This window comes from Anser anser (genome assembly GCF_964211835.1).
Source record: "Anser anser genome assembly, chromosome: 7".
In the NCBI taxonomy this organism is placed as follows: domain Eukaryota; kingdom Metazoa; phylum Chordata; class Aves; order Anseriformes; family Anatidae; genus Anser; species Anser anser.
Window position 1 is genome coordinate 6217093 of NC_139727.1, and position 19640 is coordinate 6236732.

General features: G+C 37.6%; 1 protein-coding gene across 5 annotated transcripts in view; it reads left to right on the plus strand.

The window, feature by feature from the left end:
* The window catches only part of LOC310902285 (uncharacterized protein), an 85794-nt gene that overhangs the window by 37293 nt on the left and 28861 nt on the right, over positions 1-19640 (plus strand). For 2 of the 5 annotated variants that reach the window (XM_083843593.1, XM_083843594.1), the window contains 2 exons: positions 6480-6631; positions 11760-12957. The exons of 2 other annotated variants lie outside the window; for them this stretch is intronic. Coding sequence is in view for 1 of the 3 variants with exons in the window: in XM_083843597.1 (XP_083699723.1) it covers positions 11143-11196; positions 11760-11795 (90 nt within the window). In the remaining 2 variants the exon portion in view is untranslated. Of the gene's footprint in view, positions 1-6479; positions 6632-11109; positions 11197-11759; positions 12958-19640 lie in introns of all 5 variants that reach the window. One more of the 5 variants, XM_083843597.1, reaches the window with a different exon arrangement.

Genomic DNA, 19640 nt, shown 5'->3' on the forward strand with positions numbered 1-19640 from the left:
AAGTATGAACCCCTGAATTTTTCTTTGCGTTCTCTGATGTTGTAAAAATAACTTACACAGCCAACCTCCTGAATAGTATAGTGGGCCTGACTAATGTTAGATTCACTTAGGAGGTAGAAGAAAGAGTCCAATTGAATATGTCTGTCTGTGAGAAGACATGTTGATTTGCTATCTCCGTTCTTGTGAAAGTAATGTCATTCAAAACGATATACTCTCAGAATGTTTTACCTAAGTTGCTGCAGTCGTGGTGAATGGGGAAAGCCTATTTCTCTGTGAACATGACTACATCACTGACTGAGAAATGTTAGAGCTGTGTAAAGCTGCGTCAGCCATATAGCTGGAAGGGTAAAGTGAGCATAAGTTCTAAAACACTGCAGTCTTTCCAGCTCTGCTCCAAAAAACAGTACGGAAAGAAATTTTTGCTGCCATGGGACTTCCAGTCCTGAGGAGGTAAGTCTGCTCAGTGTTGGCTTTCTTAGGTATTCAGATCTCCAAGCTGTTAGGAACCTACAGCTATGCTCTTTGAGTTTAAAACCAATAATCCATAAAATCAATTTGTTCTCTTGAGAAGACATCTTGAGGTGCAGAGCTGACAATAATCTTACTTATAGTTATAAAAAAACATCAAAAGTAGTTCAATAACAGCCACTGGACAGAATAGTCCAGGGTGGGGTTTTCAAAAGCGGTTTAGGAGCGTAACTTACTCTGAAGGTCTGTGAGATTTATGCCGTTACACACCTCTGGCACCTGATTAAAAAATCCCGTTTCAGCAGATAGAATTTAAGTACCAGTACAGAGTCCTGTTTATTCAGCTTTTACCTGCTATTGTGGACCTGCTATTTCAGTTCTCTGTGCCAACCTTATTTGTATTGGCCATTCTCTATAGAAAAACATTTTCAATGACCTCAGGACTTCCATTGTGCAATGGCATTTAAACGCTCATAACTCTCTGGGTCTTTCTTTTGTTGAGGTCATCCTTGGATTGCATGGCTTCATTAAGTGAAGACTATGTCCTAGAATATGTTTATGATGGACTTGGGTTTTGATTGTGGCCTCTGAATAAAGCTACAATACAAAGAATGATTATCTTTCTTCATGAGGTCAAGATGTTTAAATTGCTCTGAGAATATGAAGACTTTCTTTTATTGGATTGTTTTAATTGCAGCTAACAACTTTTATTTTCTTAACACTTGTGTTTTGAGTTTCATTAATGTAATAAGAATGTTACATGGATTCACAGTCCTATAAGGAAACAAATTTCATTTGAGCTTTAATGCAACAGCGTATGCAGCAGAGTGCAATAGGATATAGAGTATTTCATCTCCAGGTCACTAGCTTGCATTTGGCTCCAAGGTTATTGACAGAAAGTAATTATAATATGACAGTACGATATAGGCCTATGGTGATTTTTAGTCCAAGCATGTTGCAAAAAAACACAACCCCAACAGCTTCCCTTTGTGCTCAGAAAATGTATTTAATCTTAAGGCAGAGACGTATGAAGACACTTGTTTGCATGTTTCTTTAAACCACTCTCTCTGAGCATTTGAAACACCAAAACCTTCAGTGGAAGGGTTCTCCCTCTGTCATATTTGCACAGCACCCAAGGAAATAGCGTTGATTACTATCCAAAATCTGTGATTGTCTGAGAAGCTGAAAATGGGTTTTGGATTTTCAGGTGTATTGTTCATAGTAATGAGTAAATATTATATTGGGGCCTGATCTGAAAAATCATTGTTTCTGTCATGACTTGCATTTTCTGTGGTCTACAGATGATCAACATGAGCATCCAGCCGTAAATTAAAAGCAATTCTGTAAACAGTAGCATTCAGACAGGATTAAATATTTCAGCCTCATTTTTAATTTCAGTTTCTGATTAAGCTTTCCTTGATGTTGGCACTTACAAGGCTTACGTCTGGAGAAATTTTTAGGTGATGAGCTAGCAACATAATTGACATTGTTAGAAGAAAGCTAACTTAGCTTTAGCAAAGGGGATTCTGGAATCTCTCTTTCTGTAGATGCTTAGAAGAAGAATACAAAGCAAGCTAATCTCTCAGCACTTAGATGAGACACTGTGTCACTCACATCATTTTAAGGAAAAGAAAGTGGAAAGGATTCAGGTGCAGAATAGCTACATTTATTGATTCCTTCTTCAAAAACAACAAAGACTGTAATATTAAAGGACTTAGAAGTTAACTTTTTATTTTCAAATCAATGAGTTGCTATCATCATCCAGCTACTCTGTGGTATCTCATCTCCTTTTTATGGCATGTGTGTGGTTAAACATAAGTCAATTTTTTCCTCAATTCTCTTTACTGTCAAGGATAACAGAAGGGTGTTTATGTATGTATGTTTGTTTACATTCAAATCATACCATGAAGGATGTATAGCCCAGCACAAAGCATGCACTTCACTGTATCAGCTGCACCATTGCACTGTGTATGCCTTGAATATCACATGCTGACATCTTTTTCCATTTTTTAAGGAAATATGTACTTTTATGTTGACAATACATTTCACAGTCCATTGCGTCAAGGAGTTTTAACATTGCTTCAGGTCTGCCGATAGATTTTTGTTATTGCTGGTAAAGCTTTGCTGATCAGATAGTTTGTTATTATCTTCCACCAATTAACTTTTTTCACAACCCAGAAAAGATAAATATAGTAATTACATGTAATAATTAGAAAACCTTGTATAATGAAGCAAGAATTTTCAGGTTAATAAATAGCTGAATGTGAGCCTGCTTAATTAATCACTAAGCTGTGGACCCACTGCAATTCATATGTCAATCCAGGCTCTTTTATGGAAGTGATTTGAATCAATTGCTAATGAAATTGAGAAATTTAGAAGCGGCTTTCCAACTTTCAAGTGACAGGGCTCATATTTAACTCAAGAAATGTGACAGTTAATGACAACATAAAAGTGCCGTGAATCATTTGCTAGATCTTGTGAGAATTACAGCATCACCCTATTGAAATAGCTCATAGCTGATGAGTGTGAAAATAAACAGTCATAATTACATATTTAGATATCTAGGATGCTGCTTAAAATGTAAGAGAGTCTGTCAGAAATAACCAAAGGACAAAATCCTACAAGTGTTACAACAACATTTTAAGAATTCTCCTGGTTTGCCTCGTAGATGAATTTACACTTCCTACTGCTAAATCCTAAATCCTAATCCTTTAGAAATTATCATGCACTGTCTTTATTGAATCAATTTCTTTAAGCTGTCAAAGTATTTTATTCAGTAATTCTTCTTTTTTAATGTAATTAACATGCTTACTCTTACTCAGTTCTTTGAATTTAAACTATTCTGCTGGTGCGTTTGTTTCCTTAACTTTGTACTTCCAGCCACAGTTTTAATTAATTAAAACTTCATCCAGATATAATGAGACAGTTATTGTGTGTTAATGAAATATCAGTGTAAAGTGCACTAATCAATAATTAATTTAATTAAGGTATATATGAGACTATTGCTATGTAATTAACTGAAAACTGCATAAGTAACGCATGCATATTTAAATTTTCATTAATAAGTTTGTTAGGAATTTTCAGATCATGCTGTTTTATGGATTTACATGAAAGAGATAAAATTAAAGTGTTTGCCAAAGAGATTCTGAAATAGACATTAAATGGAGTCCTGAATCATTCTGACAGTACTGTAGCAAATTTAGGCAATTGAATCCACACTAAGAATGAAAGCGTGCCTTCTCGGAAATGGAATAAAAATCTGCGGGAGATTTCTTTTAACCTATGAGAGTCAAATATCTAAAACATCCTATAAGATGAAATTACACAAGAGAAAATATATTCTATATTTGAAAAATGTGCTTTAGAAAGGATTATGAATTATGGAAGCATTTTTGCTATTCCCTGCTAAAGCTGGATCATCCTACTAACATGTTCTTCAGGCACTTTACTTGTTAAAGACTATGTTCTATTAATATTGATGAAGTTATCTCCTTTGCTCATTGTGAGTGACTTTTCTGAGAATTTACCAACGAATCTGATATTTAAATGTGCTGCTAATTCAATACATTTGCTAAACTTTTAAATTCCAAATGAATAATACTCTTCATTTTTCCTGTATATTCAAAATTCATTGCAGTTTGTATTATTGATGATTATTTGTATTATTGATTATTATTTGCAAGGTATTTGAAATCCATAAAGCTTTTGAATCAAAAAAAGCTTTTTAACAATAATTCCTTGGGGTATCCTAATAATATTCTACTTACCCAGATGTTCAGCACAGAAGTCACAAAACTGACTCTCAGACTGAGTCTCTAAATTAAAACTTCATTATTGTATACTAGCAGTTGTAAACAGAATGAATTTTACAAGGTAAAGTAATTGTCACAAAGAACAGCGGTGTTTTTCACAATGGAGTTTGACCATAGTTAGCAGATGGAAGAGTGAGAGATTTGTGATGATGAATGTCTTTTACAAAATGTAGCCCATAGTTTGGATCTGTGTCAAATTTTTTAAGTTCAGTCAATGCACATGTTTGTTTCTCTGTCTAGGTGAAGCACATTGAGAACTGGTCTGTCAATTTTTTTTTTCATGTTGTTTTTGTCACGAGGCTTTCAGCATCCCCAGGGCCATGCAGTCCTTCTCGTGCATAAATGAGCATTTTTTTTATTTTTTTTCAATAACATTTAATAGGAAGGACTCTAGCAGAGCGTGATTGGTTCAGGCTATATATCTTTTAAAGAAAGATGGACGTAAAAGACCTCGTTTTCTTTTGAAATAGATCTCAGACATCAGTATGCTCTATTTGTTATTTCAGAGAGGAGTATTTCTGAGAGGGCATATGCAGTATGTGTCTTGTGACTCGAAGTATTTTGGCTCAGTTCCACGGGTTGCAAGACTTCAGTCTTCCATCAAATAGACTTAGATCCATTCAAGCCAAATTCAATGATTCTACTGTAAATTTCAAGTGGATATTTTTTTCTTTTTAGATCATAAATTCTTGCCTAAGTTTTCATTTAAAATGGCATGTTTCAATGTAAAATTACATTTCATGAGAATTATTTTAGTACACTTTTTCCTAATAATCATAACAACCTGCCAGAAAATACCCCAGTCAATTCTAGAAATAGTGTTCTAGAAATTTTCTTATAAAAACCTAAAACATACTACAACATACGCAACTGACAAAAAAGTCCATACAAAGAAATAAATAAAGTGGAAAAACATTTCAAAGAAGCATTTGGAGGTAACTTAAGCAGTTATCCCAGGAATTACCTCAATCCTGCTTTGTAAAGAAAGCATGCTGTGACATGTTGTATTTAGAGTTCCAAATTAGAGCGAAATGACTTCTTGAGCTATTTCTAGCAATGCAGAATAAAGGTGGTTTGTTTTCATGCCTTATGGATCATATCCTTTGTCTTGTGAAGTGTTGCAAACATATAGTAAGAAACAAATTTGGACATCAAGGGAGTTTAAAATAAAATTTTAACGATACCTGTTTGGTATTATGAAATAAGTGCACGCCACTTTTATGCCATTTATTGTGTGGGTGATGTGTTTTTGTTTAGCTGAGTTCTGGTTTTACCTGTAAGAAACTAGAATTTTCAAAAGTTAATCTAAGTCATTCCAAAAAATGTGTTTAACTTGTAACGAGAATTAATCATCCTCAGTAGCTGTCATTGTATATCAGTTTTGGAGGGAGTTTCATAACTAACTTATAGTTGCTGGTTAATTTTAAATGGCGTATATTAGGTGAGATTAATTTTCACCTGTATTGCTTGTATACTCAGTGTATGTTTAGAAGTAATTTAAGTTAAAAACAGCTGGGATTTTTTTTTTAATTATTTCATGTTTATACAATAGCTTAAATAATAGCTTTAAAAAACCACTTGCCTTACTTCTCTGGACAGCTGCCACAAATCAGTACACCCATTAATTATATGATTAATTTTTTTTAACATGTTTAGCAATTTAGTTGGATTTGGAATGGAGTCATAATTCAGTATTTTATATGAGCATTGGTTTATACTTGTTACAGTATTTCAAAGGGATGCTATTCACATAGAAATGTCATATAGCCACATGCTTATACTGTGAAATGAACCATAGGCCTTCTTTTCTAAACCTACTAGGAGGAAATATTGCAAAATTTCTCTTTCAAAACTGCATATGTTAATTTATTTATATTAAAAAAAAAAAAAAAAGTTGAGCAATTTCTCCACCTCCTCTGCTTTATTAAATCAGAAATTTCAAACACTGGTCAATACTTTTCCAGGAAGCTGCTAATCAGAGTACTAGATAAGACTGATATCTAAATGCATTTTCAAAACCACAGATTCCTATTCATCTGTTAAGTTAGAATATAGTAGTCCTCCATCTGCATCTGTACCTCTTATTTAAAATGGGAAGTAATACTGGAAACTGTAAAATTGCAGAAATTGTATATCCTCAAAGCTGAAATTGAAGAACTGATCCTGCATCTCAACTGATTTTCTGATCTCTATTTCAAGGTCAAATCAACCTCTTTTAATGCCTGGGTGTGACCCCACAGCACGGGACCATAAAGACTCCATCCACAAATTAAAGATTTCTCCTGCTGGCAGGCCTGCTGAGTAACCAAGCCCCAAGTCAAAATCACCTTCTGGTAAACACAGAGACTCTGGTAAGCTTCTGCTTGGGGTAGGAAATCTTTGCAGGGAATTGCACTCCCAACAAGAACAAACCTGATAGCCTGGATGCAGAGTAGTCCCTGGTACGAAATACTTGCCGCATTTTAAGAATGTAGGTCTTCTGCTCACCTCTGTTAAACTGTGGCTTTTCAGGTCTATGTGCAGGTGCAATTGCATCTGCTACGCACCCAGGTTCACCTTCCGTTTGAAATTTGGCAGGTTTCCCCTGAAGTCTCTTTCTCTTGTTGACCCACATCAGAAAAGGCAATCTTCATCTTTGTTTTGCACCAGTCTTAAGATCTGTTTGCATTTATTTGTTTCTCATACAACTCCAATGGTATTACTCAAATGCTATAAAAAATAGTAACGGGTAGATGTCATTTCCTATTCTTGTGACAAAGCAGAATCTCTGTTCGTTTGCCTTTTTCAGGACTTGATAGCCTACCCAGGCCTCACTTCTAAACTTTTCCTCCTTTTGCTTCTCATCCCAGGAAGAGACTCTTTCTCTTATAAGTATCATGCAGAAATGTGATTTAAAAAATAAAAGCAATGAACATGATAATTACACACATTCTATTATTTTTATCTTTTCATATAAAAGTGTTTTCTTGTAGAGAGCTGTAACATACTATGCCATACATAGTTTATGTAGTGCTCAGGGACAAAACACAAAGGGGCCTTCCCAGTTAGGTTGGCCCATTAGGTTAATACGTATAGACAATTTCTGTAGCTCTCATACAAGTTGGATGTGGATAGCCCTACTCAGACCCCAGGATCCCCATTTGCAGACCCAGTTCACGTTATGTTCCGAGTAGTTCTGAGAAAACAGGCATATTCCCCTTCTTAGTGCCAAAACAATATACCTTAACTGTTCTGTTATCCTCTCGTTTATAGTGAACGTAGTACCAAACATAAATTACTGCCCAGAAACAACATAACTATTAATGGGCTCTGGATGAGAGGGGAAAAAAAAAAGAAAGAAAAAAAAAAAAAAAGAATCCTTCAATTTTCTTACTTTTCAAGCTTAAGGATAGTGATGTGACATGCCATCAGTCCAATTTACTGGGTATAAAACTAAATTAAATCAATGCATGAAGCTCTCATTGAATATGCCTCAAAATCAGTTCATCTACCATTATTGAAAAGTATCACATTTAAGTCTTAATAATTCTTTACCCTAGAGTGCTATTAATGTCATCATTATTATTATACTTCCCTATCTTCGATATATCATAGTTGTTAGAATTCAAGTACAAAAATCAATGGGAAATTTGCATTTGATATAAAATATTCTAATCTATCACAATTAATTTTCTTCCCTGAATTATGTTAATTATCCTCTTCCCCACCTGGGAAGAAAACCCTATTGCATTCTTGACTAGATTTAGATCTAAAGCTGGTTCCCTGCAGTGCAAATCTTTGATAAAAATTCCATACTTGCTCTCTCTTTGCTTCTATCTTTTGTACACACACCACAGTGAGAAACATTAAATGAAAGGTTTGGTTTGACCAACAGCTTTTGAATACAGAAGACAGCTGTTTTTCATTTGAATAGGAAAAAATATATATATTAAAAAAAATAACAAACCCACAACTTACTCCCTCAGCTCTTGCCGATGTGCAATTAAGCTGTACACATGCAATTTCAAGATCAAAAGCAGCACCAAAAACCCGCTCATGATTGACTGCTCAACAGTTTACACACATCAAAAGAAATATCTTTGACAAGCAGTTTTCTTTAGTTGTTTCAAAGGTTAATATCACCTCTTTGTACCTTGAGGAGAACTTCTCATCCTCAAAAGTCCTGTTAACTCTTCTTTATTAAGAAATTATTTTAGACAACTGTTCATTGAGGACTTACAGTCTTGTATCTAAAATATTAAATGTCTGATTTATCATAAGGACAATTTCTTTAGTCTCTTGACAATCAACATCACACTAATCATTGCTGGCTTTTCCAGGTCTTTCCCCAAATGTTTGAGTAACAGAGTTTGCATCAGTTACCACTACTTGCACTGTTTTATGTAAATCTTACTTATCTCTAGCTTTAAGTTTCCCCCGTGAATTTTGCTTAAGGTGTCCTTTCCACCCAGATCCTCGCATCTGAGGGATGCTATGATCATTTGTATTTAAAACACATTTCCAAATTCACGGAAATCCTCAAGGCCAATATATTTTCTCCCAGTTTTTGCTCATGCAGATGAATCTCACAGTGCGTGGTCATGAATCCTAGCTCATCTGGGGCCTTGAAAGATACATATATACCACAGGAAAGTGAGTAATTGTGGGGGGAAAAAAAGCAGCAACAAACAGGTCTGTGCCAGGTCTGTAAGAACAGGGCTTTACCCTAAAGGTTTAGGCTGGTTGTGCTGTTTATTCTGAATTGACATCCAGGAAATGTACTTTATTTAATACTTTTTCCCATTAGCTTGCAGTTAGTATATGAAAACTTTCTAGTGTAATTTGTTAGTGTCCGTTTTTACACTTGATCTGGGGAGATTTTATAAGAGGCTGGTGAGATGTGACCACATCTCTCACTTTAAATGTTGATTTTCAATTTGAATGAGGTTGTGAAGTCAAAATGCAGGACAGACAGGGAAGGACTCTCTCTCAATGACTCTTTTAGATTGCAGCAAGAAAATATGAGGGTAAATCCTGTTCTCTAAACACATAGATTTACTGGACTGTGTCTTCTTGATATTTGTACTTTTGTAAAATTACCGTTTACCACACAGGTCCAGAGGTTTGTTGACATAGGAAATGTTTTAGCAAGATTGATTCTGCTAGGTGTAATGTGGCCCGGTCTCCTGTAAGGACGTAAAGAATTAGGTCATTGATTACAGTGCTTATGTGCTTTTGTTCACTTCCCCAACCTTATAATATTTTTTTCCTTAGCAAATAGATAACTACAGAATAATTAATATTCCCCTGGAAATCCTAGCAATTACATTTTGAAACAAGGGAAATGACTGCTAATATCTTACAGGGAACAGACAGGAGGGAACAGACATAAGTACACAGGAATTTCTATGTACTTAAAAGGCAATGCATGAAACTAAAAGCAAAAATACATGGCTTTTTATGAAGAGGCTTTCTGTGATATATTTGCCATATATTTGAAATTCATTAAAATAAGACTTTCCTGGTGTCAGTTTGATACAGCTCAGACACTGCTGGAGTGGGTCAACGATAAAAGGACTGGAGGTTTCATCCCAAGTTTGCATACAGAGAAAACATTTTTGGGGACTCTGCTCTTTCTCGAGCAGAACAGTGCACTCACACACAGCGCAATGGTGTTTGCCCGGAGTTCCACATTTGTGGTTTTGCAGCATGTATAGCACTCTCAGGGTTATCCTTTGAGTGCATAAATGACTGCAGAATATATTCAAACAGTTCTAATTCAGTCAAAAATAAATTTAGAGCAGTCTTAGAGAACAGGCCACATTAAGAGTGCATATTGGTATTTCCTGTCTTTCAGTCACTGTGGGAATCAGTTGACATCACTTGCATTCAGAAGATGTAAAGGTGTCAGAAAACTGGAGCTGGCACTGTGCACTAACTCAGTTTGGAATTGCTATTGCTCTCCTCTAAATACAGAATGAGTCTGTGCCTTGGGTTTCTTCTTCCCTTCTTACCACCTCATATTGCTTGAATAGTTGATAAGTCATTTCTTGTCTTTTCAACTGGATTTTGTATACAATACATTCATATATTGATAACCTCAGATACTTCATTCAAACTTCTGTTGCATGAGTTTCTGTTTCTCTGTGTCTGTACTACATGTGTGTGAACCAAATTCTGTGTGATAGATTATGGGCAACGTCTGCACTTGGTTGTCCAAGCAGCAGCTGTTTTTGAATTGCCAATCTTATCTTGAAGAAACATGTCTTGTTAAGCTCTGAACCAGGTAGCTTATCTCACCTCTGAGGCTGCATATCAACCTGAGGTCTGGAGTGAAATGACTTCAGTGCTATCAGATCAATTTGCTGTGAGCAGCCCACATCACAATACTAGTGCACATAAATCAGCTGGCTTTGGCAGTTTGCTCAGGAGAGAGCTAGGCCTACACCTTCAGGACCACTGAATTATTTCTTCTCTCTGGAGAAGTCTGAGAGTCAGAAAAGATCCCTTCAGGTCAGGGCTGAAGTCTCAAAGGGAAGCCATCAGAGAGGCAGCTAAATTTTACTTCAGTATGCTGGGCATCCAACACTTTTAAGTGTTTTTAGGCTGTGTTTTAGTTTTAAGCTAAGTAAGAGAAGGTTAAGAGGCTAATCTCAGGCACAGATAATCAGAGAAACCAATGAGATGCGTACACAGATTGCATGTGGCTTCCTGATTATTATATATACTAGTTGCTTTCTCTGAAATGAGGGTCTTTGCGTTACTCGGCAAATAGTACCGTCTATTGTGTGAGCATCCAGACGTATGGTTCATCAGCCTAAAAGAATTTTTTTTTGATTTTACTTCATAGAAACAAATTTATTGCCCTTCAAAAGCTTATTTCATGATGAAGACATGTTCAACAATTTTGATATTTAGTATGCATGTAACAATGCAGGTAATACATTGTTTTCCTTTATTACTGACAATCAGGTTGTACTTTCCTTTCCGTAGTAACAAAAAGTAGTTTTAGCAGTACACCTGTCAAAATATTTACCTCGTAGGCCACCAAATTTCAAGTCAGCATCTGCTTACAATTTTTAGTTCTGTTATCAATACCTGAAGGAAGCAGATGACAGTGTGGTAGTACGTTATGCATTTCACAAGTTAAAATGAAATAGCAGTTTAGATTTGGGATGCATCTCGGGGTCCCTAAATGTCTGTGAGCAATGAGTGGGATCGATGTATTTATGTTATTGTTCCTTAAGGTAATGGCATTAGTGCAGCACTTTTCAATAACTACTTTTAATTTGAATCAGTGTGGTAGCTATTAACTCTTGTCAGGTAGGTTTTTTGTTTGTGTTTTGTTTTTAACTCTAGGTATTGAATGTGCCATTAGTTGTCCTCAGAACACACAGAGATCAAAAAACAGATACCAGAAATTGCTGCCAGTAGAGAGACTAAGGACAGAAAAAAAGGTTTAGCCTCTCTGAACCCTTTCAGTCTCCCCGCTTTTTGCAGGTAACCCTAAAAGGCTGCCGAAGCAGAACTTGTCTGGTAGGTTGGCCAAAACTCATTTGCTAGCAGCAGCATCTGTACCCCCTGCTGTAAACAAGATGAGAACTGCTGCTCACACTAAGGCATGCTTGGTGTTTTCCTGCAGCTTTAAATGTAATTAAAATAAGGGGTGTGTCTGACAAATGGAGGAGGAAGTATACAAAAAAAAAAATCAAAGATGTTTTTTCAAATGCTAGAGATGTTATATGAAGGAAACATTATGGATGAGAGATGGTTAAAATTATTTTTCTAAGCCCTCTCCCCCCTCATGCCCCTGCTCTTGTTATCAGCTCTGAAGCAGGAAGAATCTATTCTCCTTTCACTTACCCACATTTTCTCTGACACCTTTCACTTACCCATATACATTGTGTTCCCCATGGAGGTGTTCATCTTGTTGTAAAAATGACACTTTCACGGATATGACTGTAGAGGCTGAAATGTTGATTACCAGCATTAATCATTTCGGGAAATACCAGTTTCTAACAATGCTACTTTTCTGGTGTGCATATAATGTACATAGAGAGGGACAGACAGATGAGTTACATGCTAGTGTATGGGACAGGGGAGGAAGTGCCAGTACATATTTACTTTTGGCCATTTGGGGATTGATCTATCCTTTTGTGGTCACGTTTTAAAAATAGCGTTGACTTCCTGTTCCAGTTAATTAATTTAAGGAGTCCTCCTCTTTGGTGGTGCTTGACGCTGGTTTCGTTAATGTGTAATGAGATTTCCCCTTGCGCCTTCATTGTCAATGTTTAAAAGTGCATCTGTAGGGAAGGCTGTAGACCATCAGTCTGGAATCCCACTTCCGTCTCAGCTGCTTCTCTCCATATTGATGGCATACAGGATAAACAGAACAAGTTAATTTGTAATCTTAGATAGAAAATGATAGCTGCGCTGTTTCTGTCATTGAACACTCTGCCAGTTTAAACAGCTGATTAGTCAGCTTCTGTGGAATCGATCTGAATCAGTTCCACCTGCGTGCACCCACCAAGAGCCACTTTATTGTAAATCAATCATTCTGAAAACATCTCACAAAGGGGCCAGTCCTCACTAACAAGCCATCAATTTAAACTGTCTGTCTGGAGCACTCAAGAAATTAGAAGCGCAACAAACATTTATTCTAAAATTATGGAGAAGTCATTTCTTTAAACCACAATCTGTAAGTATTTGGTGTTTGTGGTAATTTTTTTTCTTTTAATTCATACGCATTGGGTTACTTTTCAGACATCCCAAAAGCGCGTGTGCTTTCTCCTAGGAGAAAACAGTATGTTCGGAATTTTAACAATAGTGGATGGAATGGATGGCCTTTATTACTAGAAGGCAGCATTAACAGTAACTCAGAGACTTTATATCCTGCCCTTGTGCCCCTTGGGTGTTAAGATCGATCCCTAGAGTCAGAGAAGTTCTCCTTATTCTTTGACATGATGAATTGCTAAATTTTGCCTGTGTAGAGAGTGGGTCTTCCAGCTGGCAGTGGCTGGAGAAGTTGCCCCAGGGGGAAGATACAGATATATGGTTTGGTCTCCAAACTCTTCCTTTAAGACGCTTCATACTACCCTAAATAAAAGAGAGTGAAGAAGGTATATTCTATTTTTTTTCTCCTTTTATTGGCCTGTCTGGGCATTTCACTTATGTCAACAAAAAAAGCCGTGAGAATCATGTTTTCAGGTTGAGTGCATTGTTTAGAATCTCTGGAGTCTTATTCAGCTTGAGGAAAAAAAATATGGCAGCACTACGTTTTCAAGGCGCAGTGCAAAATGCTACGTGCAATGTTATGCCATGTAATTACATGTTGCCACATGATTGTGTTGTCAACACTGTGTCTGATTACAAGGTAATTGCTTAGTTACTAGCTTTAATGCAAAGCTGCTCAGAGACTTGTGTGCTACACAAATGTCCCAGTCCTGGAAATAAAATCAAAATAAAAGTTCAGTGAAACCTCATGTGATAGCGTGGAAGGTAATTGTACTCGCAGATGGTGTTGGGACTGATCTATCTCTGATTAACCTCAGCTTAAATCCTCTTATTTATTGTAGGATAGTTTGGTGAGATATCTCTTAGAAATAGTGTAGCGTATTCACAGTAAATTTGGAGCTCTAGCGTCTCCCTCTCATAGCATTGGATTGTGGGTGGGTTTCAGATATTTAATACGGCTATAGTTGTCGTGGTCTTCCAGCCCACACAAGTGACTTCTGCAGTTAGTCTCTCTAACCAGCCCTACTTATTTTAAGAAGTTAAGAAGTGGTAGATATGAACAAGACGATGTCAGCTGGTAATTCACCATACCATTTGACTTTCTAACTGTATGGATACCAAAAAAAAAAAAAAAAAACCACATTACTATTAAAATATGGGATGACAGGAATTTGGGTGATGCCTCTTATGTATACTTTACCAACACTCATTTATGGGTCCCCTCAGTAACATCTGATTGATAGTATTCCTCTAGATAAAAGCTGCAGAATGTGGCAGTGCTCCCTCCCTTCCTCTTCCTGAGCACAAATTCTGCCCCTCCTTGCCCATTGGTCTCACGGAGCTTTGGAAGCCTCTTCATTCTCCGTTGCATAAATCCCCTTCCGCAATCTGTTCGGGAGGGTAGATGCGTGAAAATCTGTGCAGCTGCCTTCAGGAACCAGAAAATACAGTAATCACATCCTTAGGTATCACGCTCCAGACACTCTGAATCAGTGGCAGGATTGTTATTACTTAAGTTGGAAGCAGTGCCAGAGCCTATTGATTTCTAATCCGAGCTATCGAACAAGAGAAGCTCCTTTTGCAGGTAAGTGAGCTGTTTCTGGGCTGAAGGAAGACAAGCTTTGCAGGGGGAGGTCCTCTTTTCTCTATGGAAAGTTCCCATGGGACTTTTCTGTTAGGGCTTTCTTCAAAGGAACTTCATCTGTCTTTGTGGGCTGGGTTATTTTAAATGAGACTCCTGTTCCTCAGCTGTTTTCAGGTAGGGCTGGACCAGCTGCTTCCTGGATCTGCTGCCTAAGTGCACTAAATTACTACTTCTAGTGTGAAAAGCCTACGTGATAAAGATGATCATTCTCTTGGTGTTTTCAGTCAACTCATGCTTTTGCACAAGTGATATTCATGCCAGTGTTGGTCATGATTTCACAGAATCACAGAATTGAAGGGGTTGGAAGGGACCTCGAAAGATCATCAGGTCCAACCCCCCTGCCAAAGCATTTTCCTTAGAGCAGGCTGCCCAGGTAGGCGTCCAGATGGGCCTTGAATATCTCCAGAGAAGGAGACTCCACAACCTCCCTGGGCAGCCTGTTCCAGTGCTCCGTCACCCTCACTGTGAAGAAGTTCTTTCGCGTGTTGGTGCGGAACTTCCTGTGCTCTATCTTGTGGCCATTACCCCTTGTCCTATCCCAACAAACCACTGAAAAGAGGTTGGCCAAATCCCTCTGTCTCCCACACCTCAGGTATTTATACACATTGATGAGATCCTCTCAGTCTTCTTTTCTCCAGGCTGAACAGACCCAGGTCTCTCAGCCTTTCCTCACAGGGAAGATGCTCCAGGCCCCATATCATCTTTGTGGCCCTCCGCTGGACTCTTTCCAGGAGATCCCTGTCTTTTTTGTACTGGGGAGCCCAGAACTGGGCACAGTACTCCCGGTGAGGCCTGACGAGGGCAGAGTAGAGGGGGAGGATCACCTCCCTTGACCTGCTGGCCACGCTCCTTTTAATGCATGCCAGGATCCCCTTGGCCTTCTTGGCCACAAGGGCACGCTGCTGGCTCATGGTCAACCTGTCGTCCACCAGGACCCCCAGGTCCTTCTCAGAGCTCCTCTCCAGCAGGTCATCCACCAGCCTGTACTGATATGTCCGGTTGTTCCTCCCCAGGTGCAAGACTCTACACTTGCTCTTATTTAACCTCATTTAATAACCTCATTTCTACTTAATTAATTTGGTACTATCCATTCATCAGCCAAATCCCTGTGCCCATTTATCATCATGATATTTTTAATGGCAGGTTTTGAGCTGAGCAGGAGTACCTGATGGAAACTGCGTGATGATTATAGTTTCCTGAAAGGGGAATGATTTCAGCCCACGGGTGGGGAGGGAAAAAATAGTAATAATAAAAAAATCCTAGAGCTAGATAGGAAAGTAATCATTTTCTATATTATTTACTGTCTGCCTGCCCCATTCATAGAATTAGACTGCATGCCCTTACCCCAGTTCTGTAGGCCACCATCAGGATGTGGATCTTTACTTCTACCTAATCCTCCCATGGTTGCTGAAACTAGTAAAATTCACCAATGGAAGAAAATTCCCATGAGCCAGTAAATGTGCTTTCCCTCTGGTGCAGTTGCCTGCTGTCTGATGCTGAGTTCTGTCTTCTCTGTGGAGGAGAATATGGCTTTAATTACCAATTTAGTTTATTACTGCTATTTTAATATGACAAATCTGATGATTTTATAGTGCGTACTCATGGGATCCTGTATATGAAATACCTCACCATAGGTGTTTGATTATCGTGAAAGCTTGTTTCAGAGACATAGGAAAGGTGATATTACAAAGCAAGGAGTTGTCTGCTTGTAGCGAGCCCTGGATGAAGGATAAACAGGAAAAATGATAGTCTAGAACAAATCTGGAGCTCAAACTCAGTACAGCAGAAGTATGCAAAGCAATTTTAAGCAGTGGGATTCTGATTTCGAAAGAACTGTACAAGTTCAGGAAGGTGAAGCTATGTACATAAGCAATGGCTTAACTAGGGGATGGCATAAGCTAGCAGGAACATTGACAGAAACAGTCCATCTCTGGTCTTCTGGTCATCCCACTGGTCTTCTTACAAGATGAGTATGTATTAATGCTTTCTTATTGGTAGTTCTGCAAATTACCTTTGTCATGTTGCACGAGTTATGCAGTGACTACCAGGTTCCTACAAGTATCTTCTTTCTATTTGTGCTCTATACATTAAGGTGAACACCTAAATGAACAATGCAGTTTAGTATCTCTTTCCTGAGTGGTAATTTTTGGTAATTAGGACTCCTTTTCTCTGTGTACTTTATTTCTTGGTATTGAGTGCTTATCGCTGCTTTGTAACTGTTAGTATATTTTTACTGCTGTCTTGCTGCTAGTTATCGTGAACGTTATGAATTGATAATATTGGACCGAATGCTCAGGGGGCACAACAAAAGGGTAGGAATATTGTTTTTTTGTTAATGTTGTCAATTTCTAGGATTTTTAAACTGAAAGATGAAGAGGGAAAGTGCAAACATAGTTACTTCCATATTATTTCATTTTGTTATTACAGGATGGTGAGTTACCATAAACTACAGTTAAAATGCCTGCGTTAAAGAGATACCGTGTACTTTTTCACTACTACTATGTGGTGAAAAAAATATTTTAATAGAAAGAGATGTTGTTAGCTTATTGTGGGAGATGATATCTGGAGGCATCTAGATCATAGTAGCTAGTTCTGAAAATGTAATTTGTTGAATCTCTGCTGAGACTGTAGTCTGACCCTGGTGTCTGTCTTACGGGCCGCATTTCAGTGTATTTCAGGGTGAAATGGGACAACCGAACATGGTCTAGCATTATGCAAGGTCATCTATCTTCCCTTCCAGTCAAGTTATGCATTATGGATTTTTTTCCATGCCTTTTTTCAGGAACCAAGTAAGGAGGTGACTAGCCAAGTCAGAATAATATGATGGGACAATGTGGTTTTAATGAGTATAACAAGTTGTGTTTTCTTTGGGACCCTTGTATGCAAGATCCTGCACGAGGATATGCACACTGGTTTTCTGTGAGACTGTGCAGATCTATGCTGAGATTTCAGACCTCTCTGGCATTAGGTGTTGACTCCCATAATGCAGTGTAAAGCCCTGGGCACTCCTGGCATTGCAACAGTTGCCAGAGTCCAGAAGACCTGCATTAACCAACTTGCAAGGAGGTGCATTGCAGGTATGGAGATAGTTATTAGTATGATGATAGCTTGTGCATAAGGGATTAAAGGGCTGAAAAATGAAAACAGCTCCATCTGTTCTTGCCAAAAGGAACCAAGGTAGAAATTCACAAGTTACTTACTGTCTTTAGTATGTAAAGTGTATGTTCCATTAGTTATAAAATAGAAAAAAAGTATTGTAGCAAGGCACGTAAAAACTGCCATAATTTGAATCCAGATTTATCCATATTTTTTCCTAGTCTGTCAGTGGTTAGAACACTTTCTGTTGTAGCTCACCCACGCTCTAAGCTGCATGTGTAGTACAGCACTGAAAGTGGCTCTATAATGTCATTTGGGGCTTTGTATTTATTGTTATGCAACACTAGTTGTGCTCATTTTGCAACCAAGATAAATTATATTTACATTTAAATGCCAATTTTGCAAATTTAACTTGGGAACGGGGAGTAACAGTTTCTTTTTGGAATCGTATTTTGACCCTAGCAATAAAAGTTGAGAATTGCCAGAAATTTCCATAGCTTGGCTGAAGCTATTCTCTAGTCCAAAGTCAAAATAGAGTACCTGTTTAAAAATAGTATGGATTATGTGTGATCTGAAAAGAATTACGCTCCAGTTGCTGTAGCACTTCAGACCCAGTTGCACCGCAATAATAAAAAGTGATAAAATGTATTTGTATCAGTCAAGTGAACAGATCTATTTTAGGATGCACGTGAAAGAAAAGATAAGCAAATTCTGTTCTATTACTTTGATTTTAGTCTTCTATTATTCCGTCGATTTAAACTGAATTTCTGTGGACTTCTGCTAGTGTAACTGTGATCACATTCAAGTCTATGAAGTAAAACTCAGCATTGATGTGAACGATGGTCTAAATCACACTACCTGTTTGTTTAGAATATATTCCTGATCATCTGACACTCGTACTTCATATTCATATCCTTATGCATTTTACCCAGACTGCTCTAGCATGTGTATCCAATTATTCCAGGCTGTTTTACCAAACTCGACTTCAAGGGGGAGCCCCTTCAATATCCTGTTTGTGCTGTACTCCAACGGCATTGTGCAGTTTAACAGAATTTGGACTAAAGGCTGTACGACAGCAAGCATTAAATGAGAGGAATAGTATAAAAAGACTGTGAAATCTGTGTATTTTTGAAAAGACAGTAAATGGCATCTTTAGAAGCTATTCTGTCATATCCTTTGCTCATATTAGAAATCCAAATGTAATATTTATTTCTGACGGAGAATTTCATTGAAGCACTTTAATAGCTGTTTTGAGAAGTGTTGGTGTTTTCAGGTCTCAGCCAGTAGTATTTTTGGGTGGGATGGACTGCTGCCTGAATTAAAAAGCAAAGAAACAGAAACACTCTCAGAATCCTGTTATTTACTGGCATGATATTATTATCAGACTAAATGCAGAGCTGTGTGTAAAGAAGAATAACTCTCTGCCCAGGCACCCAGTCCAACATAACGCTCTACAGAAGGCTACTCTATTAATTACAAAATATAGTGGTCCCACTAGCAATTGTAACAGGACTGATCAATCCTCCTCAGCAATGAAAAAATCAGACAGTCTAAAACGCTAGTATGACAACAATGTATAGTTTGGGACCTAAGAAGTGCAATGACAATAACGATAAAAATTCCCATTTATGGAGCACTTTGTCAAACAAACATCTCAAGACACCACACAGTAAAAACATAAGAAAATGAAATCAAACAGAGCCACGGGCCTGATTGAAGGGAAATCATTGATCCTTATTCCTAAAAGTACAATGAAAAAAAAAAAAAAAAGCCCTTTATCTCTGAGGTTTGGCCTAAAAGTTAGAAAGCCTTGGAGGCCTAAACATAATAACCTGGAGACAATTTCTTTTCTTGCTCATTCTATATTTGTTCTGGCACTACACGGGATTGGGTGCCCGAAACAGTAG